Source organism: Tachysurus vachellii, chromosome 5 (assembly GCF_030014155.1).
Source record: "Tachysurus vachellii isolate PV-2020 chromosome 5, HZAU_Pvac_v1, whole genome shotgun sequence".
Taxonomy (NCBI): Eukaryota; Metazoa; Chordata; class Actinopteri; order Siluriformes; family Bagridae; genus Tachysurus; species Tachysurus vachellii.
The window spans coordinates 18,984,509-19,011,065 of record NC_083464.1 but is presented as its reverse complement, the minus strand read 5'-3'; the positions used below and the strand labels follow the sequence as shown (position 1 = coordinate 19,011,065).

Here is a 26,557-nt window from a genome sequence, read left to right as displayed (position 1 = left end):
AAATGACAGACCCTGAACAACACTCTAACACCTACTAATTACTGGATTTAAAGTCAGGGAGATGTGGCTACGCAGCTCTCATCCCAGAGACGCATTAAACTGCTGATTCTCTGCCTGCATCCCCTCCTCTGTCACCTTCTAGTATATCATCAAGCAATCATTTCCTACCCACACACAATTAAATGGTGTGGCAAACAGCATGTTGATCTGTGTAGCAAGGTTTCTGTCTTTTGTTGGTTTCAGGCCCTCAGGTGTCGACTATAGTGCAGCAGAGTATATGTATAGTAAAGGATGGCTCCTCATTAGACTATATACTGCTCTATATCTATATGTGAAAATTCTGCACATTCAGCATTATGCACCTTTTGCACCTATTACCACATCCTGCGGTGTGTAATAAATGAACACACAAACTGTGAGGGAGTGAAACTGCTATATATAGAGAACACGCAGGGTGCCTTTTCATGATTGGGGAGATTACAGCTCCTCCAGCATGTCAAGCTATCTCTTTGTGTACATTTGGTATTAACCCTTTCATTCCTCCTACCCTCTTTTGCTGTCATTTGACATTCTACCTTTCCTTCTCTAGCCCTTAGTTGTACTCTTCTCTTGTTCCCACTACACCTCTTGCCTTGGCTTTCACTGAATACTAATTTCTATGCCTCACCTCTGTTTAAAATGACTCAAGGCCTGCCTGTCCTCCTCCTTTTCTCTCTCCCTCCTTCCCTTCCTCCCTCCCTCCTCATCTCTGTCCATCTGTCCATCTCTGTGTGTGTGAAGGAGGAATAATTACACCTTATTCCATTCTTTCATCCCTTCGTCTCATTTTGTCTGCATCACTGCACAAATACATACTGTAGGACAATACAAGAAGTAAAGAGTGTGGTGGAGAAAGAGATCAGGATAAAGGGACAGATATACACATGACAAATGTAATTATCTGCGTGTGTGTGTGTGTGTGTGTGTGTGTGCGCCACTAAGAGTGAGGACAAAGAGAGGACTAGAGAGCAGAAGCAGCAGGAAGGGGTGGGGTGTAAACATAGAGGAAATACATAGAAAAGGTCTACACAGCAATACCCTCTAATGATCTTTCAGTATTGGCTATGAGTGAGTTTGTGAGCAAGAGCCAAAAGAGGAGGGGAGTCTGAAGACCAAAAAGAAAAAAATACTGCATTGTGAGTGTGTGTAAAGTGAGAGCAGAACGAGAGAGGGAGACAGAGACAGAGAAAAGGAATGAGAGACAGAATCGCCGCATTTCAGCTCAGTCACACAGCAGTGCACAGATGTCGTGAAAACAATGGAAACATAATACAACACACACACACACACACACACACACACACACACACACACACACACACACACACACACACAACAATATCAGCAATAACACAATAGCTCCATCTCAACAGCTGAAAAGATTCTAAGGTAATCATTGATATTAGTTAATACACTAAAACAATTCTAACACATTTACATACAGAAACAGAAGCTAATGTTACAGCAGTCAAACAATCTAATAGCCAAATAAAATAAAAAATATATCAAATTTGTATTATCATTAGATTTTTACAGTTGAATCACTATATTCATATGGTGGTTTGACTGCATCAGTGTGTGTGTGTGTGTGTGTGAGAGAGAGAGAGAGAGAGAGAGAGAGAGAGAGAGAGAGAGGACGAGAGTGAGAGAGAAAGAGAGAGAGAGGGAGAGGAGGAGGGAGGGAGGAAGAGCACTACGAGAGCAGAGAGGCAGCAAGAGAATAGAAAGGGAGAGAGAAGGAGAGAATGTATGTTGAACAGCAAGCGCTTCCTTGTTCATGTCCTGGGCCTTTGTGAATAAACCATGGGATGTATTGGCTCTCGAACACTCAGTAAGATAATCTTTTGTACTAATACTGAAAATATTTTGTGTGTGTGTGTGTGTGTGTGTGTGTGTGTGTGTGTGTGTGTGTGTGTGTGTGTGTGTGTGTGCGTGGTAATTAGGGAGTTGGGGAGGGGTAACTGGTGTGGGAAGCAGTGCTGATCTAACATTCCCTGCTTCACGTTTGAGATGTGTGTCAGATACGTTTGACTGTATATAAGTGTAATGTCTGGAGCTGTGTCACTTTGTGTATTTGTATATCTCTGCTTACACCTTTTGTATACATGTTGATGAGTTTATTATAGTAAGGCTGTTGGATCCCAACCTACATCTCCTGATTTATGCTACTGCATGATCGGTGTGTGTGTGTGTGTGTGTGTGTGTGTGTGCGTGCGTGCGTGTGTGTGGGCGGTAGCGATGTTAATAGAGAAAGATGGGGAGATGTAGGTTGGATATGCAGTAATGCCAGCTGTTTGCTTTGATTGCTTTCCAGAATTTGTTGAAGTAAAATGCTAGGTAGGTTTTAGACATGTATAAAAGAGACAGGGGGCCATAAAGAGAGAGAGAGAGAGAGAGAGAGAGAGAGAAAAGGTATGCTTGGGTTCACTGCAGTCATAGGAGAGGAGATGCAACAAGGGAAAGAGAACATGAGCAGGAGTTTCGAATAGGAATGTGTGTGTGTGTGTGTGTGTGTGTGTGTGTGTGTGTGTGTGTGTGTGTGTGTGTGAATGTGTGTGTGTGTGTGTGTGAGTGTGTGTGTTTATAGCTATTTATGAGTCTATTCCAAATCTGACATTAAAATACTGAAAACGTAAACGTTCAGCCTGTTTGAGCCAATTTCAGATTACTGCATATAACAATGGAAAGCAATGCAGCATGAATGTGGTAATGACGCCTCTGAAAGAAATCGAGATATATTAATAGAATGTTTCTCCTTTCCTATTCAGAGCTTTGATGGATTCTATTGACTTTTGACTTAAAAGGCTATTGACAACATTTTTATCTGGGCGGTCTGACTGAAATACAAAAAGTTAACCAAAATCTTCTCTGAATCTTTTAGCAGGTTTAATGCAGGTTTTCTTCATTTTAATTATTTTCATTTTATGTATCTGCTTATTTTCATTGAATTTAAAAAAGAATAAAGTGAATCAGTGAAAGAATAAAGACCCTACATATTATTTAGCAAATCAATCTTTACTTGGGAGTATAAAAGTGTGGCACCGTAAAAACAAGGTCAGCAGTGCATGTGATGGATTAGTTCAAGTTGAGTCAGTGTGTGATTATTCGTCACCAAAGTGAATCATGATAATATCCAATAACCGATAACCACCTGCTGCTGTTTACTTTCAGTTTGCATTAGAAATTACATATGCAAATGTATATTAATACAGGGCTTTCTAAACCTTTTTAGAAGAAAAAATAGCATATGTACAAAATCTACTTGTTTATTACAGCAGGAGATTTAAAAGCCATCGGAGACAACAGTGTTGAGTGATTGTGGCTCTCATGAAGGTCATCCTTAGTGCAGAAATAAACATAACAAAGGCATAATCATTTAGTGATGCACATTAACATGTACTTGTGAATACTTACGCCTCTAACAGCTTCATTGGTGACAGTCAGTGGCTGTCAGTGCAACTGCCATTGTGTATTTAAAAGCCTGGAATAAGCATAAACAAAGGCAGTAACACTGAATGATTTACTTATTACTATTACTATTATTATTGGTGATTTATTCGACTGATGGGAGCCTAAGGGGGGAATGTTTGCATATAGAAATGAATATACTGAGCATATTAGTTACAATTCCCAGTGGTCTTTTCACTTTTACCTGGCCACTTCAAATACATTTTCGTTTTGTGATAGAAAATGCACAACAATCATTATTGATATACGAGATAACTAATATATATTCACTCACTGTCCACTTTATAAGGAACACTCGTACACCTGCACATTCATGCAGTTATTTAATCAGAAAATCATGCAGATGCAGCAAAGTGCAAAAAATCATGCAGATGCAGGTCAAGAGCTTCAGTTAATGTTCACATTGGAGTGATGTGGATGTTGGTACAAACAGGCTGCTTTGAGAATTTTTGAAACTGTTTATTACTAGAGTTTAAAAAAACACTGAGTGAGCAACAGTTCTGTGGGTGGAAATGCCTTGTTGATTAGAGAGGTCGGAGAAAAATGGCCAGATTGGTTTGAGCTGCCAGGAAGAATATAATAACTCAAATATTTGCTTTTTACAACTGGGGAAAATTGAATATTTGAGTTATTTTGATGAATTTGGCTCATTCAATACTGGAAAGTTGAGAACATAAAGGCTGGGTGATTTTCTTTCAGCTTTCCAGTTTGGGCAAGTCTATGCCCATGATTCTCAGATTTTTGAATTTGTCTGAAAGGAGTGGAATCTGATGTGGTCTTCTGCTGTTCCACTTCAAGATTTGATGTGTTGTGCATTCTGAGATGCTTGTCTACACATCACAACTGTAAAGCATTTGATTTACTTTAGACTTTCTGTCAGCTTAGACCAGTCTGTATTATTCTCCTGCAGACTCTCCACACAAATTATGTATTTTTTCTATTTTTTTTCCACACCATTCTGAGTAAATTCTAAAGATTGTTTTGTGTGAAAATTCCAGGAGATCAGCAGTGTCTGATATACTCATACCAGCCCATCTGCTTCCAACAACCTTGCCAGGGTAAAAATCACAGACAGCACACTTTTTCTCTATTCTGATTTGATGTGAACATTAACTGAATTTCTTGACCTGCATCTGCATGATTTTATGCATTGTGCGGCTGCCACCTGATTGGCTGATTAAATACCTGCATGAATGTTCAGGTGTAAAGGTGTTCCTAATAAAGTGTATATTTTACATTATAGTTTTAATATTTTTACTTAAGGTAATACAGACAATTCATCCTATATCAGGTGTTGGATAAGAAATGTTTAACACTGTCTTTGCAATAGCAGATGCAAATGTTACAGTTTAAATGAAATATACTGTGCCAACAAAAAATCCCTAAAGCAAATGTGATGCAAAAGGACATCAGATATATTTACATACAATGATTTCTCATATAACTGTCTCCGTTTTAAATAAATTTTCTCTATTTTTTTGTTTAGTCCTAGGATTATTGTTTTTTCTTGGTAAGCGTTTATTTTTAATGTCCAGCTCCTTTTATGTAAAGAAAATAATCTCTGCTTGTCAAATTGTAAATTGCTGTTGCAGTATTAAATGACAGTAATATAAAGTAGTGAAATTTACCGCCAGTGTTATGTGGAGCTGTGTGTGTGGGAGAGTAGTATTGTGTGGCAGAATTATAGATCAGTAAGTGTAGAGCAGAGTAGAATATAATGGCATGGTTCTATAGAGTATTGTTGGATGCTTGGTGTGTATTCTGCCTTTGGGCAGCCCTGGAGTCAGATATTGATTGGCGAACTTCAGATCAGCTTTCTGAGCCAGACTGTGATCTGAGAGCTGGACAATGCAGTGATGGGATACACGCACACACATATACACATGTAGGGAGAGGCTTACTCAAGTAACCGATTCTATAAAAAAACACACAAACAAAGCTAGTTTGCCAATGCACATGATAATGCTGCATGGTGCCCCTTGTGCACGCACACACACACACACACCCACACACACAAATAAGCAAATACTAATTAATAATACATAAACGTGTGGACTCATATGGTCACGTCATTCTTGAAAGATTTTACATCTTTAAATGCTCCAAGCGAAGGAACATTTGTTATAATCCATAATCCATTCAAATTCAGTGCAATAAATATTGCATTTTTATAGTGTTTTGTTTGACAAAATATTCCTGCATGTATGCTGCTACTACAGCATCAGCAAAACATGCTTCCAGACAAATAGAAATGCAACATGTAGTTCATTATTCATCCTCAGTAACTGCTTCATCCTGATCAGGGTCACAGTGAATCCAGAGCCTATCCAAGGAACAAAGGGTGCAAGGTAGGAATACACAGTGGATTGGACCACCAGTCCATCACAGGGCACCAAACACACCCAGATTCCCACACGGACTGTACACCAAAACCTAGAAAGCTAGAGCTATGACATCTGTGTCACTGCATCACACTGTGTTTGTTTTTTTTTTTATATTTACCGATGTGTGCTGTTGCCTCAGCACTTTTCCCTCATAGAAAAAGAGTTGTGTTCTATTATTGTTTTAACTTCTCCAGAATACTGCACATGCTCTATTCTGACCCAGATGTCAGCCAGCGAATCTGTAATTAGAGCAAGTGCACACTACACTCAAAAGTGAACAAGTGCTGAGTAGAGATGTGCTTGAAGAAACAAATCAATGTAAAAAAAGCATTCTTCCAGCAATGTTTCAGAAATTAGACTGTCTATTCATCGTACAATTAACAAACCATTTTAGACTTAGTAGAACACACTACTTCAATATGAAGAAAGATGGCCAAAGAACTATGAAAGCAGCATGTACTGTATGTTTGAAATGGCTTTCTAATCATCTTTTAACTCATCATACCTTTTTTTGATGCACTGCTTATTCTAGGCTAGTTTTGTCCTCGAAACAATTATTTCTATTTTTATTATTTTACAATTATCTCTAGGACAGTAGATAGCATTTGAAAAGGGCATTTTTAGTACAGCTATGGTAACACATTTCCATATCACGTTACAGTGGGGGTTAAACTATGGAGCCTATGAAAGATGTTCATATTTTCATAAAATGGGATGTTCTTATATGTATTGTATTCTGATTGGCATGTCTAAATTGTCCGTATTGTGTGAGAGTGATTGTATCCTGTGATGGGTTGCCACCCTGTTTACGCTGTTTCATATCTTGAAGTCCCTGTGACCCTCTGTAGAATAAACCATACATGGGTGGATGGCATGCACCTGCATTTAGATTTTCAGAGAATTACCTTAATTAAACACTGTTATATGTGGAGGAATAACCTTGACATTTGAGTAAGGTTGAGTAGTTGGTTATGTTGTGAGTGCAAAGTGTATTCTGCTTATTCAGCTGTTTTAATTCTTACTGCATTTTGAAAGAGAGTTCGACTTCGGCCCTGTACCAAGATCCTCATTTTTATCTCTCTCTCTCTCTCTCTCTCTCTCTCTCTCTCACTCACACACACACACACACACACACACACACACACACACACACACACACACACACACACATGCACATTTCATATAGGAGTTAAGTTATAGAGAATTTCCCACTGGGTTTTGTGTATGTGTATGTGCATGCATGTGCGAAGGCTTAGTGCTGGCTGTATTACAGTGTCATGGTAGAGAAAAGCAGTGTACAGTCAATCCTGTGGAGAAAATACAGAGTCTCTGTGCATGACTGCCATTACACCTCAGGGAGCTCTCTGAGCTATTACTTGAGGCTGTGTTAACCTTTAGTAAGGGTTTATGTTTGAGTCTCTGAGAAAGCACCCTGTGTCAGAAAGCTTCCTGAAGCATTAGTTTGATTGTTTTCTATTCTTTTGTCTAATAAAGTGGCTCAGTTGTTTTTTCCCCTTGGTGCAGTCTTACTACAACAAAGTGTTAGTTTTCTGTGTAGCAGGCTGACTTTAATACTTTTTTTTGAGATTCTTGTATGCTTGGGTGCAACATGTCTGAAAAATTGATAGAAAAAAGAAATAGTTCACTAATTTTTTTTCTGAATTGTAAAACATATTAACCCCATGTGGATATATCACCAGTGGATATCTGGATGACAGCTGACCTTACCTTTCATTATAGGATTTTGAAAAGGAGTGAAATGAGATTTGGGCCTCTGTGTCTTACGTGTCTATTATATTTTCATTTTCAGTCTCAAGGCTATATAAATACTATATTATTTTCTTTACCCAGGAAAGTAAAACTCATGACTCATGAAGTACAAACTCTTTTTTCGCTTTGCATTTTTTACATCTTTATTCAAGAATTGCTCCAGAATGCTTTACATAGCAAATACTTTTTTGGAAGGTTTTACAAAAGGATAATGTATCATGTAGGATTTCTGTTATTAAACTTGTATATGATACTTGGGTGACTGGGGCTCTGTTATAGCTATTTGTTGTCAGGATTTGCTGTACATGAAATCATTAGACCCTATGCTAGATACTCCTACTGACTCCTACTGACTTCTTTTCTAGCACCAAAATCCTGACCAACAATCACAGACCTCATGATTCTTTGAGTCAGAAATTGCGTCAATCCAACAGGAGTTTAGTGTTTTTCTGGTGAGCTGGAAAAAACAACATACTTTGTACACATTTGGAAAACATTATAAGGGAAATCCACAAAGCACATACAAACAATATACAGTTGACTCACTCTCTGTGTCTTCTGTTAAGAAAGATTGAGCTGCATTTAAGATATTGTATTACAAAGAGGGACTCCCAGTTATTGATCTGATTACAAAGTGCTCATGTTTATATACACACACACACTCTAAACCTCCGATGATGGCAGCTACAACAGTCTGTGCTGTAACAGAAATGCTTGACTGGACAAGATATGTGCCTGTATAACAGCTCTCTTTTTATACACATTATGTGTGTCTGTCTGTGTAAGGTCAACTTGGAGTCCCATGAAGCAACAGATTCAGCATTACAGCATCATGACAGATGTGATGGGATGAGATGTGCTTACAGATGCGTCATCTAAACTGTGCAGGAAGGCTGATTTGTCTGATTCCATGTGCATGATTAATTGCAGTCTGTAGCATTTACATGTTGTTTATCAAACAGGTCCATCTTTGGCTCAGTATGCTGCAGCAGGCACTGGCCTCTGTTTCGCAGAAACAGAGCTCTGCAGGGTAACTGATGAGCTGTAATGTGTGTGTAGGGTGTGTGCATAGGCAGAGATAGGCAATGGAGATCCAGATGCATAGCTGTCAATCTCTGGGCACCAAAACCAGGTCTGACAGCACACAATATTCACAGCCAAGTGTATCCACTGATTTATACATACCAGTCATATGTACCCTTCTCCCTTAATTAATGTAAGTATGGTTTCAGCCTTGACAGTGAGAGGTCAGCTGGTCAGTTAGGTAGTTGCTTTTTTTCTAAGCTGAAAAAGATGGATACTGTGTTTTTCCTGTGCACAAATTTTTCAGTGCCTGTTTGACAGCTGTTACAGATGCTAACTGGGATAAGTCTGTGAATGGGAAATTTAACTTCTTTTCAATTCAATAATTAACAAGGTCAGTATGTCGTAAGTACCACTCCCATGTCACATCCAGGGTGGATACTGCTTCACATCCAACGTTTCCAGGATAGACTCTGTCGTTACCATGATCTGGACCACCATGAGTCACCATGATCCTGAGGATAAATTTAATGAAGATCAATGAATGAAGGGATGGATGGATGGATGAATGAATGAATCCACATTTAAATTTTCCTACCTTTTCTGTTTTATGAAGTAGGACAGTAAAAAGGAGCAAATAAAAAAATCATTAAAATCTCACCATAAATCGAATAATATAAACGATTTAATAATCGTTTTTTTTTTTTTTTTGTCAACATACTGTATTTGTAGCCTGCTAAATATTTTTTTAAATAATTTATAGGTCTACTTCCCTTATATTTACCGTCTCCATCTAGCCATGCCCCATTTGTGACATCACATATATGAAATCCTATAATTGTGTAATATGTTGCCTTGTTTCTCTGTAAAGGTAAAATAAACAACACCTAAATTTCCAACATTATCTTAAGATGTTTATCCGAAATGACTGTTAGGTTTTAACTGCTGCAGTAAAGCACTATGCAGAGTTCTCACTGTGATAGAGGGAGTAGCGCGTACACATAATCACGTGACTAGCAAACCCGCTTCATCTCGCTCACTACATGTGGTGGCGTCCTCTACTCTTTCACTTGCTGTAGACCTGCTGTGAGATTTTTAATATAGCCACGTCTCTCTCTCTCTCTCTCTCTCTCTCTCTCTCTCTCTCTCTCTCTCTCTCTACGCGTTTTTGCCGCTGGGGAGTCGCGCGATATTCACTAATAAGGCAGAAGCGCTCAGCCGTCGTCACGTGATCAGCTGTTATTGCCTGGTGCAGCATCTGAAACACTCCTTTATGGCGAGAATCACCGAGCTGTGCATTTGGGAGGAATTAAGGCTGCAGTCTGATGCAGAATTTAAGTTACTGTCGGTCAGACTGATAGCTGTAAGGAGGTGTGAGAAGCCTTGAACCATGAAGTCGTTATGCCCTAGACTTCTTTGAGGCCCACACAACCACTGTGCTTTAGCGGCTAAATGTCTCCTGGTTACACCATAAATTATGGGATGACTTGGCCTCGTGTGTCAAGGCTGGTAAAGTAATTACATTGGGGAACAGCCACTTCATGTTCAAGAGCAGTCAGAGATAAGGCTCGGACCTCCTGTATTCTTCATTTACATCATTCTGCAGAAAAAAAGCATGCTTCATATTCCTTTTATTGCTCTAATACAGTTAGAATAAAAAAAAATAAAAGCTGACAAATAAAAGAGCACTATTTCCTAATGGTTCATAATGTTTCACAATGCTTAAAAAACATTCTACAAAGAAGAGGTGGTAAACAGACAATCCTATATCCACCATTTCATTTTCCATGCTAATTTCTTTCTGGGATCACAGTAGTTACTATAACTGGTGGAGGTTATCAGGAGTTGGAAATTGGAGTAAAGCAGCAGGTTTTAATAAGAGGTCATTCGTGGGCAAAACACCTGTTTCTGTTTAAGTACCTGTGGCTTTTATTAGACAGCCCATCCCAAATAGACAAAGATCTATCTATCTAAAAAAAATCTATCTATCTATCTATCTATCTATCTATCTATCTATCTATCTATCTATCTATCTATCACCATTTTCCTCACAGTAACCTTAGTTACAATGACCCAATGTTTTAGGAATCTACTGTAAGCTTTCTATTATTAGTTAATAAATATACGTAACAAGAGAAACTTGATGACACTTATTCTCTGAATGATGGCAGATCTGATAAATTGTAGTGTAATTAAATAACAGCCCCATATTTTCATGCTAAGATGACTCATGCATTTTTATACGTTTCAGCTGCAGCAGTGCTAAGTGCATAGATAAATGTCAGCTTGCTCTCTCTGTAATTACATATTACTCTCTTTCATGCATTAGAGAGTTACCCGACACTTATTCTATGCTTTGTATTATTTAGCCTGATCCTAATACAAGAAATAAGACTGAAGTGCAATAAATTGTTCTGCACTTTATATAATTCTATTTGGATACCATACAGATAACTTCTGGCTGCACTTGGTTTCTTATTTAGGTAGCTTTGAGTTCACCCTGCTGTGTGTGCTAGTGCTAAAATGTCACAGACAAGTCTGACAGCCAGTACATACAACATGCAGATAGAAATAATCTGTAGCTTTTTATGGTGTGGGATTGCTCAAAGTTTGGATGGACTCCAATAGAAGGCAAAGACAGCACAGTTTGATTTTCATATTAGGAAAGCAGGTCTCCTCTACCCGCCTGTACTTCCACATTTAGTTCAGATACAGGGCTTAATAAAGTGGATTTGTCATTACAGCGATTGCTCATGTCTTCTGACCCGTAGCTTCTGTCAGCATTAAGAGGTTTCTAGTGCAAGTTTACAGGACTTTACAGTTTTTTTTCTAAAGGACATGCCTCTTCTTGCACACTGTCATAGTGGACTGCAATGTTAACTTTGGAGAATATATACAAAAAATACAGATTTAGGGAAGCTTAGTGTTTTTCTTTTGTTGCTTTTGTTTTTCCTTTGGATGTTTTTGTCAAGCATTTGAACTTTGAATTTCAGATGGTTCACAAATGAAAGGACTCTGATAAGCGGTAGAGAGTTTGGGTCAGCTTATTCCTTTAGAAGACAAGTGTCAAAATGAATATGAATAGTAATTTTGATTCTGAAAATGAATAGTTGTTTTGACAGTAGTTCCTCTTTCCTCCTCATGACAGACTTTTTAGAGATGGTCTCTTCTAAGATGACGTATATGACGACTCTCTGAATGGTTTTATGAGTGTGACATGTATGTTAATCATAATTCATGGCCTTCACAATCACCAGAATTCAACCCAGTTGAGCAACTGTGGGAGATTATGGAGCGACATGTTAGACAGCACTCTCGTCCACCATCATCAATACACCAGCCGAGGGAATATCTTTTGAAGGATGTTCATCCCACCAGTTCACCTCCCAAGACTTGTAGAATCATGCTTTTGTTCTGGTGGCTTGTTATGGTCCTGTGTGTTACTAAGACACTTTATGTTTGTTTATGTTTTAATTTGTTACCTGTAGGTAGAAGGCAGGAGAGTGATACAAATGAAAAATAATTTTTTAATCAGTCACATAAGCCACATTTAATCATGTGGATATTGACAAGGTTCATTGCACATGCAGTGAGAGTGAGGAGTGAGGAGAGTCAGCTATAGTGGTGAGTGTGCTTTTAATGGACCCTTCTATAAGTTATAGTCATTAAAAATACATCAAGGTACTAAAATACAGACAGAAACAGGGTACAATAAGAAGCCAGACATAGGCAACCTAGCTTAAGAATAATTTAAATTCAAACATAAATTTTGCCATCAACGAAGGGAGTTCATATACAGGCACTGATTACACTTTAACAACATCAACAAGAAAAATCCAGATTGGCATTAGAGGATCTTATTGCTAAGCCTCCCTAACAATTATACCCAGTAGTCATATTTATACAATCCTTGTAACATATATATTGATGCACTCATCTTGTGCTAAGTTCATTTGGGATGTTTTAATTAACTACAGACTGACATTAACAAAATTCAGTCTGTGAGCCACCACTTTAATCCTTTTCAAAGAATTCTCTCAAATGTACACAGTTTCATGTCACAGACCTGTGCGAGTCTCATGATGCTAAAGTAATACTGCGCATAAAATACTAATACCAATTAAATAAAGAAAAGCCGCTCAGAGACCAGGGATGTGCCAGAACCTAATTATCAGAGGCCCTTATGTAATTAAGTCATCTTTAATTACGACTGCACTCTTAGAGAGAAGTGGTGAAAAATGAAATAAATAGAAGGGTGAGGAATTGTTAGAGACACCCTAATGGAGGTGAACCATTGCTCCTGTTAGTGATGATCCTATTTTTCGTGTGATAGGCTGCATAATTATGCTTTGGTTGTAATTATAAAGCTGGTCTGTGAGAGCTAATGCAATCCATTGTTGTTCTGTATGTGAGAGCCTGAAGCCTGAGTGAGACTGTATCCTGATTTTATTTAACTTATTTGTGTTCCTTTTTATAGCTAATTCACGGTTCTTTTTTGCTTAAACTTTCCTTTTCCTCTTTCCCTCAGTCTGTCTTTGTTGTTAGGCTCCTTTTTGCAGGTCAAACTGAGCTCATGATGAAAGCATCATAGGTGTGCACTTAGGTGAAAGGTGTTAGGATGTGATTCAATTACACTGTCAGTCATTTCCCAGGTTCAGACAAGAGTGCATGTTGACAGGATCACTATGGGAAGCACAGTGCCTGTGTGCAGCCGTTATTGAGACAAACCAACACCTGATGATTCACCTGTTTAATAACAACCAAAGAATGAACTATATTCTCTCAACCCCTTCCCTAATTAGTTTTAATTTTCTCCTTTTTCCTAAAGCGGCAGATGGGGTTCCAGTACAGAAGGATGGGGAACAGGTAAGCCTAACAAAATAACAATAATAATAAATCTCTCAACAGCTGAATCCTACAAAGCTAAGCCATGTACAGGTGAATAAAGGAGCCTAATCTATGAAGCAGGCCAAGGAGGTCAGTGTTAAATATAGATGCCAGCAGTTCTCTTGGCTGATATTAACTAGAAATATATATTTAAATAAGTGTATTACACTCACTGCTAGTTATTGCTGTAGTTCATCTTGTGTTTATTCCGGTAATGATGCTAATGCTTCATGCCATATTGTAATCTGATCCAAGATGTGTTCTATATTAAGACAAATAGTAGGTTCTGTGTTAGGTTCTGTGTCAGACTGCGAATTCAGGATGTCATTGGACTGTCCTTGTGGCATAAGTATCACCATTGCTACTTTCTCTCTCAGTCATCCTTCGTTCTCTTCTTCCGACTTCACTTTTCCACTGTTACAGAGCTATACCACATAAGAAGACATGCATGAGAGTTTATAACAGAAACGGCTAGATGTACTTTTCTGAACTAAGCAGATGATTGAAGAATACCTAATGACATTCTCACTGAGATAGGCTTATCAGATATTAATGACACACCCAATATTAACAATCACACCCTCTCTCAAAGGCCTATTAAAACATTATCCAGAAACATAATCAGAGATCACCATAGGACAAAGTTTAACTATACATTTAATAAGAAGTCAGTGGATTCAAGATTATATCTCTTACAAGCAACTGACTGGCTCAGATCTGCTATTAAATAATGTATCAACATTTCATCTAAAACCATTTGAAAAATGAAGTGAGTTTATATACGTTGTTCTGGAGGTGTTGGTCCTGTTTACCATAACCATGCATGCAAGGTGATCCATCATGTTCCAGGAATGATCATTTATCAGTTACATCAGCCATGATAATATACACATAGGTGTACAGTGGTGTCCAAAAGTCTGAGATCACTAGTTAACATGCTAGTATTTGGTATCCATCTCTAATTTAATACAATTTTAAATAATTTTAAAACAATTTTTTTTGTTTTTTCGAAATTATGTTGTTGATACCTATTAGTGGGGCACGGTGGCTTAGTGGTTAGCACGTTCGCCTCACACCTCCAGGTTTGGGGGTTTGATTCCCGCCCCTGCCTTGTGTGTGTGGAGTTTCCATGTTCTCCCCGTGCCTCGGGGGTTTCCTCCGGGTACTCCGGTTTCCTCCCGCGGTCCAAAGACATGCATGGTAGGTTGATTGGCATCTCTGAAAAATTGTCCGTAGTGTGTGATTGCGTGAGTGAATGAGAGTGTGTGTGTTCCCTGCGATGGGTTGGCACTCCGTCCAGGGTGTATCCTGCCTTGATGCCTGATGACGCCTGAGATAGGCACAGGCTCCCCGTGACCCGAGAATAGTTCGGATAAGCGGTAGAAAATGAATGAATGAATGAATTAATACCTATTAGTTACATGAATTTCATCGTTTTTTTAGTATGTCCGATTTTTTGCAATAATGGCAGTGTGCATTTGAGCTGGCATTGATCCAAAGGTTTGTGCAAAACCTCATCATCATTCACAGTGTTTTCTAAACACAAGTTCTTCACTAGAAGAGATTAGGCATGAAGATTTTTCCCCCGTATTCTCCATAGCCCATTTTCATCCATCAGGCAAGCCAGGTCTTTTTAAACTGCTGCTCATGCAACATCCGGGGGCCACTTAACATACACTGAGGCCATGCCTGATCTCTCTTACATACTTGGAGGAGAGTTAATACCAATATTTAAATGGGGACCTAGAAATGCCAGATTTATCTTAGACTTTTGGCCCCAGGTAAGGAGGTAACTTATAAAGCACATAAATAACACCACCCAGGTATTATGATTGCACATATTGCTTACATCCATTTATCCAGCTTGCTGTCTTGTCATCTTATGCTTAAGTTTAATCTCGCTGTTTGGTACTTAAAAAGGTAGCAGAATGTGCTCCCATGATGGATAGAAAGTTACACTAAACAAACTGCTTATTTAATGACACACCATTGTAGCATTCTCAGAGATTTTCACAGTTCTTACATAATCAAGAATTTGTACAAGAGTAAAACTGTCACACTGTAAGTTACAGTAAACTGTCAACTCACTTAATCAGGTACACAAATACTCTCAAAACCTGGACATCCTTGAGGAGTCAAGCCCTTTTTTGAGCAAACTGAGGAAATGTAGTAAATCTGTGGTGCGTTGAAATTAGATATACTTTCTCCTTTAAATGTATCTGAGTAGTGCACACAGCAGAACTAAGAGAAACAGCCACTGTTCTATTGTTTTACTTGAATCTAGTATATGGATCTTCTGTATGAAGGTCATTTGACGTATTACTGCCAGCCAGGAGTAAGTAGACCACATGATGCATATGCTACTGTGATAGCAATGGCAGCTCATCACCCCAGGCAGTCTTAATATGCCTGCAGTCTCACAGCGCTGGGTCAGGATCCTGCAGTGAAATAGACTCTTGGAGTGAAAACTACACACAAACATAATAAGAGAGAGAGAGATAGAGAGAGATATCTGTTGTACACAAAGCTCTTTAAAGCTAAGTCTGTAATTTGCATATCTACTTATATATATAGCTGAATCTTTATACTCTAAATGTTGGAGCAAAGTCCTCTGCACAAAGAAGCAGCATGCATCTACACTGTAAAAGAAATAACATGCAATTGTCACAAGCTGTTTTATATGCTAGGTACCATGCAGGTGTTACTGTTTTGTAGTGTGTGACAACCATATCAAATAGGGTCCCTTCTGAATATGTGCAAAATAGACATGGCCTTGTTTACAGCACAGCTTTGTGGAAGGTCTTTTGTCTGTCTGGGCATTGGGCTTACAATTGTACACTGCCTTCACAAATCCAACTCTTAAATAGGTAACTGGCAAGTAATACATACAGGAAGAGGAATCAGTAAGGTATGTTCTGGCAATCAAGGAATTTTTTTCATGAACTATACTATAGTTTTCCCTATAAAACAATCAAAACAATCAACTTCCTCCCAACACACCAGCTTCCACCCAAGTTCCTGTCTTTGTGTCCTAAATAAGACTGAACCTTTTTCTGTTTTCTGTTTTCTTTTAAACACTAATAATTTATAATTGCCATCAGTGCCATAAAGGCAATTATAACAATGCATACTGACATATAAACATAGCATATTTCCACCTCTGTTTTCTGTCTTGAACAAAGATTCCCTCTCTTTTCCTTTCATTCTTCTATACCTCCTTCTACTTTGTATATTTTTTAAAACTGACTTCTTCTGTCACAATCCCTCTTTCCTTCTTCCTGTCTCCTTTCTATTATTGCCATTCTTGCTGTCTTCTCCTCTTTCCCCATTCCCCCCTTTCCCCATTTTCCTTCCCCTCTTTCCCTCAGCATGGCCGAACAGACTTTTCATGGGATGGAATCAATGTAAGTGTTGTGATTATCAGTCCCACATTTTACCTTTCTTTTAGTCCTTTGCTTTTCCTCTAAACTCACAATAGATAGCCTTGGCCTTTCCTTCACCCATCATTACAGTTCATGTGGTCTCACTCTCTCTCGCTGTCTCTCTCTCTCTCTCCAGTGACTTTGCAGTAACTTGTTGCACCATGGTAGAGCTTATTGCTAACCAAAACACCACAAACTACACTTCCCAAAATGCAAGAGGACAGACACTGATCAGCAGACTGTTGGGAAATGTAGTATTTCACACCATGTAAAAGCACTAACTCTGTGTATCACCACCTCTCCCATCTCATCTCTCAACATCTGCCTTTTCTATCCTTCTAAATATTCATAAATCTTCACACTCAATTTTCCCTATCCTCTCTGCTGAGGTGCACGTCCTGCTCCCTCACTGTTCCTCTTCTGCTGCACTTTCTTTTTTCTGCCCATTCCCTCTCTTTTTGTCTATCTCTTTCTTATTCCCATCCAGCTATCCATGGAGGACACGACCTCCATTTTGCCCCGGCTAAAGAAGCGGAATTCCAACGCCTACGGCATTGGAGCTCTGGCTAAGTCCTCACTGTCAGGTGTGTCAGGTGTGTGTCTGTCCTGTAAACTGGTAACTGACCCCATGTTGGCTCCAGTCTGAGTGGGTGGAGATGGAGGCAACATGGCCCCTTGTGGGTGCCCTTTTCACTCCCTGTTTCCATTTACAATGCTCGCCAATGGCATGTGAAGCCATTGGTGGAATATCAGATATCAGAAGAGATGCTTACTCAGAAAGAAATACATTACCCACAACACATTTTTTTCCAATGGTTTGTTGTTTCGGGAGTGGTGATGGACGGGAATTGCAGTTATTTTTGTGTGTTAAGTGCTTGTGAAGTGCAGCGTGGAGATCAGTCAGTGTTTTGTGATGTAGTAATGTCTTTCTGTGTCTCTCAGACTATCATGTGTGTACTGATACACAGTATAGTGAAGTCTGATGTTTTTGTTTTTTTTTCAGATTTTTTCATCTTAATATTTAATTTATAATCATGATTTCATTTGAGATTATGAAAGGTGAGGTCACTAGGTCTAATGATGTCAGATTTATTATAGAGCACTTCCATTACCAGCGTACATAATTGATGAGACCCATTTCCCCATGAATCTTATGTAAGCAGTCATATATAGAAAAAATTTGCAGTATATTATATCATAGATTAAGGCTTAGAACAAATACGACTTATGCACTATAATACATACTATTTACAAGATTATTAGCCTTAAACCTGGTGTATATTAGTAATTAGTAAACAGAGTGTCATTCCTCAGACTGCACCCTAATCTATCTCCAATTAACCTTCTAAAATCACCTTCATCTGTCAGAGTCATAACCATTTTCTTTCCCAAATCAATTTGCCAACACACTCATTAGAAAACAGCCTTACATTCATCTAATCAATTCAAAGCCTCCATTCAAGCCACCTCATTTGTCACTTCAGTCTAGGAGCTGAGCATGTATTGGCAGTGTAAACATTGTGTTAATTTCTTTCATTTTTTTCACATCGCTGCATATCACATACTGACCTAACACCACCATCTCTTCATGTTCTCTCCTTCTCATTTCCTATTTCTTTGTGTCACCTTGTCTTACTTGCCTTTCCATCCTTCCACATCAGGAGTGACTCGGTCTATGAAGGACAAGGTGACAAAGCCGACAGCCATGGCACAGGGTCGTGTAGCCCATATGATAGAGTGGCAGAACTGGGGAATGCAGACAGTGGGAGCAGGAGGCACCAGTGCCGGCCGAATTTCCACCCGCAAACTTCAGCATGAGCGCAAACTGGAGAATGATGCCTACAGTGACCTTAGTGATGGAGAGAAGGAGGCACGCTTTGCAGCAGGTAATGTGAGAGTAAGAAAAGGCTGAGGATTAAGCATGAGTCAATAGATGTATTAGCAGAATCTAGTTGTTACACATTGCATCAGGTGTTACTACATAAAGACATAATGCTTGTTGTGCAACTTGTTTGAATATAAATCACTGCAAGTGGATTATGATTTTTATTTATAGTGATCGTGGGAATGTGGCAGTGCTGTGCAAAGCTCCTATTATCTCATATTTATAATATTGTGTCTCGTCTGTCTCAGTACTTGTGTTCATTATTCAGGTTTCAGGGGAGGTTTATGATGATGCCTCATACTGTGCTGGGAATTTAAGATGTAAGAAAATAAGCAGAATGAGTAGGAGGGAGTATACTTGCTTTGATTGCATTCAAGAATGCAAACCAAGAAAATGTAAAAAAAACAAAAAACTGCTTGAACTAATTGTATGTGATTGTGCTTTGATACTGAAATGACAAAGTTTTTTGACTAGCAGTAAAAAGATAAAGAATTTTCTGTTCCTAGATACAGTTATACAGATACAGATACAGTTCCTAGATACAGATACAGTACCTCAAAACAGGCTTTGTCCATTATCAAACAAACCTATACCGATTTTATGCCAATTATATTTCAGGTTCTAATATTGAAGTTGAGGTGATAGGGTGCTCATATGTGTTTACTCCTGCTTTTTTCTTATTTAAGGCGTTATGCAGCAATTTGCAATATCTGAGGCCACATTGCTAGCTTGGAACTCCATGGATGGAGAAAGCATGAGTGCAGGCTCCAACCAAGGCAGCGTTGCCCATCTGAGCGAGGCTAATCAGGAAAGCATCACCAGCCGAGGTACTTCAACTCAAAGAATCGTTAATTGTTTACTGTAAATCTGAGAAAAACATCAGGAAACTTTATGACTTCATGAATCTATTGCAGTGCATAATTTTATGAGGGAAAGGTAACATACACCGTACAGCATTTTAATACATAAAGAAAAAATATGGAGTTTTACTTTTGTCAACAGATTTGGAATTGGAAAAGGCTTACATTTTTTATCAGCATTTTATCAGTATTCTACACCAGTTTTTTGACAATTTAGCTACCATTGGCTATAGTTATTATGATCTGTAAGCAATACTGCACAGCATAAGCAACATATGAATTAATATTACAGCTATACAACACCAAGGCAATCATTTATGGAAACAGAAAATTAGATAGGATTTATCCCTGCAGGATACTTTACATCAGCTTGCAAAAAAGTATAATGATTATTTTTGGAGGGGTAAAGGGGTTAGCATTCTCCATTTTATTTTAAATTTAACATATACTATGCTAAAATACCCAAGGGGTAAGAATCAATGACTCTCTGAACATTTCTCACGTTGGTAAAAACCTTTGCCAGTGACTCTTTCCACTTTCAATGTTGTGCCAGGCTTTAGATGATATAGGTGGTTATTGACCTTTACATGAGTCTGATCCCTTTTTGAATCCACCTTTAATCTTCTTTTTGAACTCCCATACCTAAATGATTAAAACATTTCCAGACAAGTGGTTTTTATAGTATGACCAGCAACTATCACTGCATTTGATGTCACTGAGTCTTCAATAATCTGATAAATTATTCTGAGTCTTCAATAATCTAATAAACCCCTCATGAAACATTTCCATGAAATGTGTTTCCACAACCTTCACCATATAAGAACAATGTAATCATAGCAAAGCGATGCAGTAAATTCACTGGCATGAATTTGGAAAGCTGAGAATGTGGGTACATTGTACTTGTACATTATACATTCAGAGATCTCTAATAATACTAATTAGAGCTATAGAGTGTAAAAGGCCTATGGAGAAATGAAGCTGTTATAAAAAGGTTTCCTGTTTTCATTTTCAGACCAGATATTACACCACTCCTCTGCAGAGGTGTGGCCCCACACATATGTCTCCCAAGGCCTCTACTGCCTCTCCTCTTCAGATGCCTGGGAACCAATCAGCAACGAGCAGTCAGGAGTGGCCTCTCCAGCCACAGGCTCCTTTGTCATGGCTGGTGGAGCTTCCTGTGATAGCAGTTATGATGGAAATGCTGCGGCTCAATTCCTGTCACAACAGCAACAGCAGCAATTCATCCAACACAACCAGTTACAACAAATACAGCAACTACAACAGATACAGCAATACCAGCAACAACAGATACTGCAGTATCAACAGCAACAGGTGATTCTACCTAAAGCATGGCTAGCAGAGTTGAAATCTCCCTTATCTAGTCTTCATAACAGCTAATATCCAGTTTATAGTATCACCTTGAAGATGTTTTGCTGCTCATTTGAGGTGCTTTATAAGTCCATGTGACCAAATTTTCAAAACAAGTTTATTACCTGGTGTAATTTTTCAAAACCTGCCTCAGAAGCAGGATGCCATTGCAACATTTAAAGACAGCTCAATATCAACATTGACTTGTAATCTTCCATTAATATAAATGCACAGTCAGAAAAGGCATTCCCAGCCAAATATGCTGTTTCACTCAGGAATTTGTCCGAATTTCCATTTCACATGGTCTTTAATAGATGACACACTTCTATCTTTGCGTTTATTCAACAAAAACACTACCCACGAGAAAGACGCCCAAATCCAAAATGTTGTTAGTTAGCTAGCTACTTAGCTCACTAAAAAGCAAACACTAGGGTACTGAAGGTTTATGGCGTTATATATTATCATGAATGCCAGTTTAACTAGCTGGTTAGCTACCTAGCTATCTCCGTAATTTTAATTAAAGGGGTTTATGTACATTCTGTAGATTAGCCTCGTAAGCACTTTGAAACCACCAATAGAAAACAAGCTAGATATTTAATTGTGAATCAAAATGCAAAGTAAACCCCACTCATTGGTTGTTTGAACTGATAAGTTGAGAACTATCTCCAAGGTAGAAGTGTCCTAGGAGCAATTTTGTTTTGAATGTATTGAACTAAATGGAAGCAGCTCGGCAGAAAGTGCACGCAAACAACAGTCTGCACATTATTTCTGCCACTTGCCACAAACTCACTGTGCTTATTAAAATGCACAAAATACAAGATTTTAACTTGTCGTGATTTACTCCTTCATTCCTAATTCCAACTTTCCCCTCACTGCTGTTGGGCTGTTTGTGTTGCTCCTGAGACTGAACTGCCAATCAGTGTGTGCTCTCACACACCCATGCAGTTCAGATTAACTGGATTTTTTAAAAATAATTAATTTAATTTAATTAAAACATAGTTCCGGATTTATAGTTACAGAATCTATGCCTAATCAATGTCTATAAAGTCACATAATATTGGAATTTTTAAATTCAATTTAACAGAATCTTTCACACATAAGCGATTGACTAATTGCAAGGGAAATTGCTGATTACATTGTTTCCTCCCTCTGTTTCCAGATATTGGAACAAAGACTACATAGTACCAATCAATCTTTACAGGCGACACCCAACAGCACTATCCACAGTCTGCCGCCACGTACTCACCCACCCCTGGTGGATCTGTGGGGTGCAGGGCTTACAGAGAGCTACCAGGCAGAAGCAGGTGGGTATATTGGTATAGCTGCAGCCATGGAGGGAAATCTAACAGCCCCCTCAGAAGACATGGGAACAGAACACTCACCATTACTGGAAGCTCAAGAAGAGGAAGAGATCAAGGTGAGCTTCTAGTCACTAGTCACTAGGCAGGTCTTAGCGAGTCAAAGAGCTGAAAATAAATAAGCTTAGTAAGACATAATAAATACACTAATTTATTTTTCCCTTCATCTCAGGAGGAAGAGGTGACATTATGCATGGAACCAGAACCAGTGACTTTAATTCCTTCTCCTGCTGCACAGAGAGAGGAAGTGATCTCAGCAGGAGGAAGCAGTCCAGGACAGGTCCCTGGGGAATCAATCACAGAGTGGAAACCTTCTGATGTCACGTCGTCTGTTAATGAAATGCTGGAGGAAAAAGAGGTGGAGTCCGAATCCTCATCGGCCAGTGCCACGGCAACCAAATGAGTGTCAGGAGCAGGAACAAAACTGATTTTTGATCAACATTTAACACTACATTATCAGCTATTTGAATGGATCCTTCACTTTTCAGGAATCTCTCCTTTGTGTTGGATCTTGTGTGACTTACAATACAATAAGGAGCAAATGACAGAATTTTCTAAGAAACATGACAATTCTGAAGAAGAGCACAGGAGGGAGAGAGACAGAGGGTGGATAAATATATACACAAAGGGACTCAGAGAGATGAGTGCAGACAAAGGTTATACAAAGGTTCAATACATGCATGCTATTTACATGGATGCTACGAGGATATAATAAGAAAACACCAAAAACACCTGGTACATACAGCACAGACTGGATAGTTTCTAATAAATTCAAAAGCGCATGATTGTGAGGTTTAGTGTAAAGTGTTTCAGTCAACACCTTCACCCATTATAGATCTCGTGTATCATTATATAAGTAAAACAGATCTCACAGAAAATTAATCATTTGCTTATTATAAACGAATCGATTTGAACACCCACAGAGGGAAAACTTTTCCTTTTCCTATTGGCTATTTATCACTATAAATAGATACATCTAAATAAATCTATTAATATTACAGACATCCTGACACACACCTAGACCTGCTTTTAAAATGTCAAGCATCAAGGTATAAAACATGCATCTAGAGTACTTACACATTCACATTCAGGTTAAATGTCCTCACACCGGACTAGTTGCTGACAGTGAGCTGTGAGTCAAAACCCTCATGTTCTTAAAACAATAAAAAAGTTTTCTCCACGTGATTTATTTTATTTTATAGACATAATATAAAGACACATCCATGCAATGCTGTTTAAAGGTGACTATAGGTAAATATTAAACAGAACCAAATTGAGGAATAACAAAATGATCTGTTAATCAGTTCTGTTAATGCTCTATAAAGGTTCATGATAAGGTTGTGAAGATTTTAAAATGCCCTCATTTCCCATCTTACATGGGGAAGAATATTCACTTTAAATTGAGAGCATTTTTTGTGTGCCAGCCCATTAGTTTAGAAAGATCAGAAATTCAAAGCTTATTAATGAACACACGCACACACACATACACACACAGTTCTGCAGAAGATTGTATCATAGTGGTCTTCCTTCTCTGTGTCACCTTTGGCATGCATGCTATATCTCGGTGTAATATGATGTCCCGTACAGCACTGTATAGCTATTTGCACTGAACCTTTTTACTCTGGCCTGGTCACTGAAACAAATGCTCAAATGAGTTTTGCAAGGCTTTGCTTGGTTGAGCGATTAAGGCACAGGTTTACACAATCTTTTTGGAGTTTGGTACGATCCTGAGAGGAAAAATAATCTACAGTCTACTGAATGCAGCTTTACAGGTTTTTCCTTCACAATACAACTGACACAATGTCAGAATGTCGGAATTTAATGGATGTGGTTCATTTGCACTTTTGTTCAGTGACTATTCATGAAATGTATTTGGAATTGAACTAAATCACCAACATAAACAGTCTGAATAGGCTACAATATATTAGGACAAGCAAGTGTATGAGTGAGATGGATGAAATATGCTGCATCACTGACAAAAAAGAGAAAAAAAATCCTGATATGTGTTCATTTAAGACGTTTTCAGTTACATTTATGTAAATACTGCTAACCCTTTTCAGTTATTTCTTTATTTTTATACTACGTGTCTTAACTTCTGTTTGTAACACAACATGATTTACTGCTGGACACTTAAAGCCTGTATTGTACACTACAGATATAAGATATTGTCTTTGAGATCAGCATATGTAAATAAATCAACAGAAATATGGACATATTATCTAGAAACATGTTTTATCGGAATCTGGCTTCAGAGCGAAAGGGAAGTGACCTCATGAAGAACTCAGGCCAATAAGAATGGACTAGGTGTCTTCCTGTTCGTCATAGTTACTGCTTACTCGAGTGGCTATGGCTGGACACACTGCGTGCTGAGTGTGTGATCTGTTATGTGTGTATGAGCTGATCTGGGACCAGTAAAGGACGACACAGTGACTCACTCATTCTTGCTGTGTGTGATCTATTAAAGATAACAAAAGGACAACCACCAGGACCTGCTGCATATCCTGGCAAATTTCATTTGTTTTATTTATTTATTCGTTTGTTTGTTTTTTGGAGATCACTTCAGTTGACTTCTGAAGGTTATGTGGAAGCCAAATACAATAAGATAAAATTGTTCATTGACTTGAAAGACTTTATTTATTGATTGATTATTTATGCAATGTTTGGACAATGTTTATTTTTGTACAGAATTATGAGCCCTTCTCCAAGTATATGACAGAGCACATGTCATTCTTCTGAGCTACTGAGACCGGCATGGAGACTGGAAACTTTGGAAGATTTTTAAGCGTATGTGTGTGTGTTTGTGTGTGTATCTATATATTTGCGGTATTTTACTTAATCATCTGTTAACTAACGCTCCATTATCATTATATGCAGGTAATACAAACAAACACTTATGACAGTAGTGACATAAGAGCCAGTGTTTATAAGGCTTTCGTTTTTGTCAGAAAGTGCTAATGAAGCTCAACTTATGAGCTTCCACTGTTGTCCAGTCTAAGTGCCAGGCAGAAGGGAGCACTAAGTTAATGATATGTGCTCATTTATTTATTTAAGCATTATTTTGGAAGAGGACTTCTTTATCATTTAGCGATGTAGACACATTTGATGGAAATGACATCACTCTTCATTAAGTCAGTGGCTGATTTTCCTCTTAATTTTCTGCAATGTCAAATTTTACTGCGTAGATTTTTTAATCCCCTGAATAGGGGGAAATCTGGGTTGCTCGATCAATTAAAATAGAAGACTTGGTTACATCTTGTAGGAATCAGACTGGTGTCTGTTCAGTTCCAGTTCGGCCAAAACAGAATAATCACTAATTATATATTGGCTTGCATAACAGGGATTGACTCATCATCACAAAAGCCATCAGAAGCTAATTATACCAAACGCAAGACTGAAGAGTGATGTCATTTCCTGCTAGGTATTTTATTTCTTTATATGTAACATAAGAAATATGGATGAATATAGTAATAATCACAAACCAAATGTATTTCTTTGGTTATTACTGTTTGTGAGTGCAGATTGTGTGATTTTAAAACGTTTTTGTATGACTCTACTGCCATCTTTCAATATAACACAACATAATGGGCATGACTCTATAAACTGTTCTGTTTATGTTATCTCTATTTTTTTAGTCTCTATGTGCTTTTCTGTTTATATCCTGTCTCTCTAACCCCGGTGTTCATTTTAATAGAGGAACACAAAGTGATCCTAATTGAATTTTTTTGGTTTTGTTTTAAAAATCTATATAAAGTATGAACCATGTGATCCAAATATGTTTGAACAAGACAGATATGAATTCATTTGGATATGGACTTATTTGAATAAGTGTAAGTGGGAATTCGATCTGTGATGCCTATATCTATGCATGCTTGTCTGAAGGGTCTAATGACATGGTTCTTCCAGTGTGCTTTCACTTCTCTCTCCCTGTCTCTGTCTCGCACTCTCTTCTCTCTTTTTTCCTGAACGAGATTTAAAAAAAAACAACAACTCCCCAACCATAGACAAATACCCTGTCCTATTCTACCTCCCCCCCCCCCCCCCCAAATGACAATAATGAAAAATGACAAATAAACAAAGAAGAAGTAAGTTTGTA

At 38.3% G+C, this 26,557-nt stretch overlaps 1 protein-coding gene across 9 annotated transcripts; it reads left to right on the top strand.

The window, feature by feature from the left end:
- Positions 1–1,718: 1,718 nt before the first annotated feature.
- Positions 1,719–26,491, top strand: fam131bb (family with sequence similarity 131 member Bb). 9 transcript variants are annotated; one of them, XM_060870198.1, is made up of 10 exons: positions 1,719–1,870; positions 4,506–4,565; positions 13,513–13,550; positions 16,940–16,975; positions 17,481–17,577; positions 18,655–18,879; positions 19,565–19,705; positions 20,751–21,070; positions 22,266–22,523; positions 22,637–26,491. In XM_060870198.1, the coding sequence occupies exons 1-10, from the start codon at positions 1,843–1,845 to the stop codon at positions 22,865–22,867; spliced, it is 1,434 nt and encodes a 477-aa protein (XP_060726181.1). In that variant the 5' UTR covers positions 1,719–1,842; the 3' UTR covers positions 22,868–26,491. The 9 variants fall into 9 exon arrangements, with proteins under 9 accessions (XP_060726181.1, XP_060726179.1, XP_060726183.1 ...); XM_060870196.1 differs by having other exon boundaries at positions 17,481–17,586; XM_060870200.1 differs by lacking the exon at positions 4,506–4,565 and having other exon boundaries at positions 1,720–1,870; positions 17,481–17,586.
- Positions 26,492–26,557: the final 66 nt, after the last annotated feature.

Coding starts and splice junctions, on each gene's coding strand:
- fam131bb (XM_060870196.1), top strand. CDS start 1,843: ATGGGATGTATTGGCTCTCGAACACTCA. Junction 16,976..17,480: donor TTTCATGGGATGGAATCAAT/GTAAGTGTTGTG, acceptor ATTCCCATCCAG/CTATCCATGGAGGACACGAC. Junction 17,587..18,654: donor CTCACTGTCAGGTGTGTCAG/GTGTGTGTCTGT, acceptor CTTCCACATCAG/GAGTGACTCGGTCTATGAAG.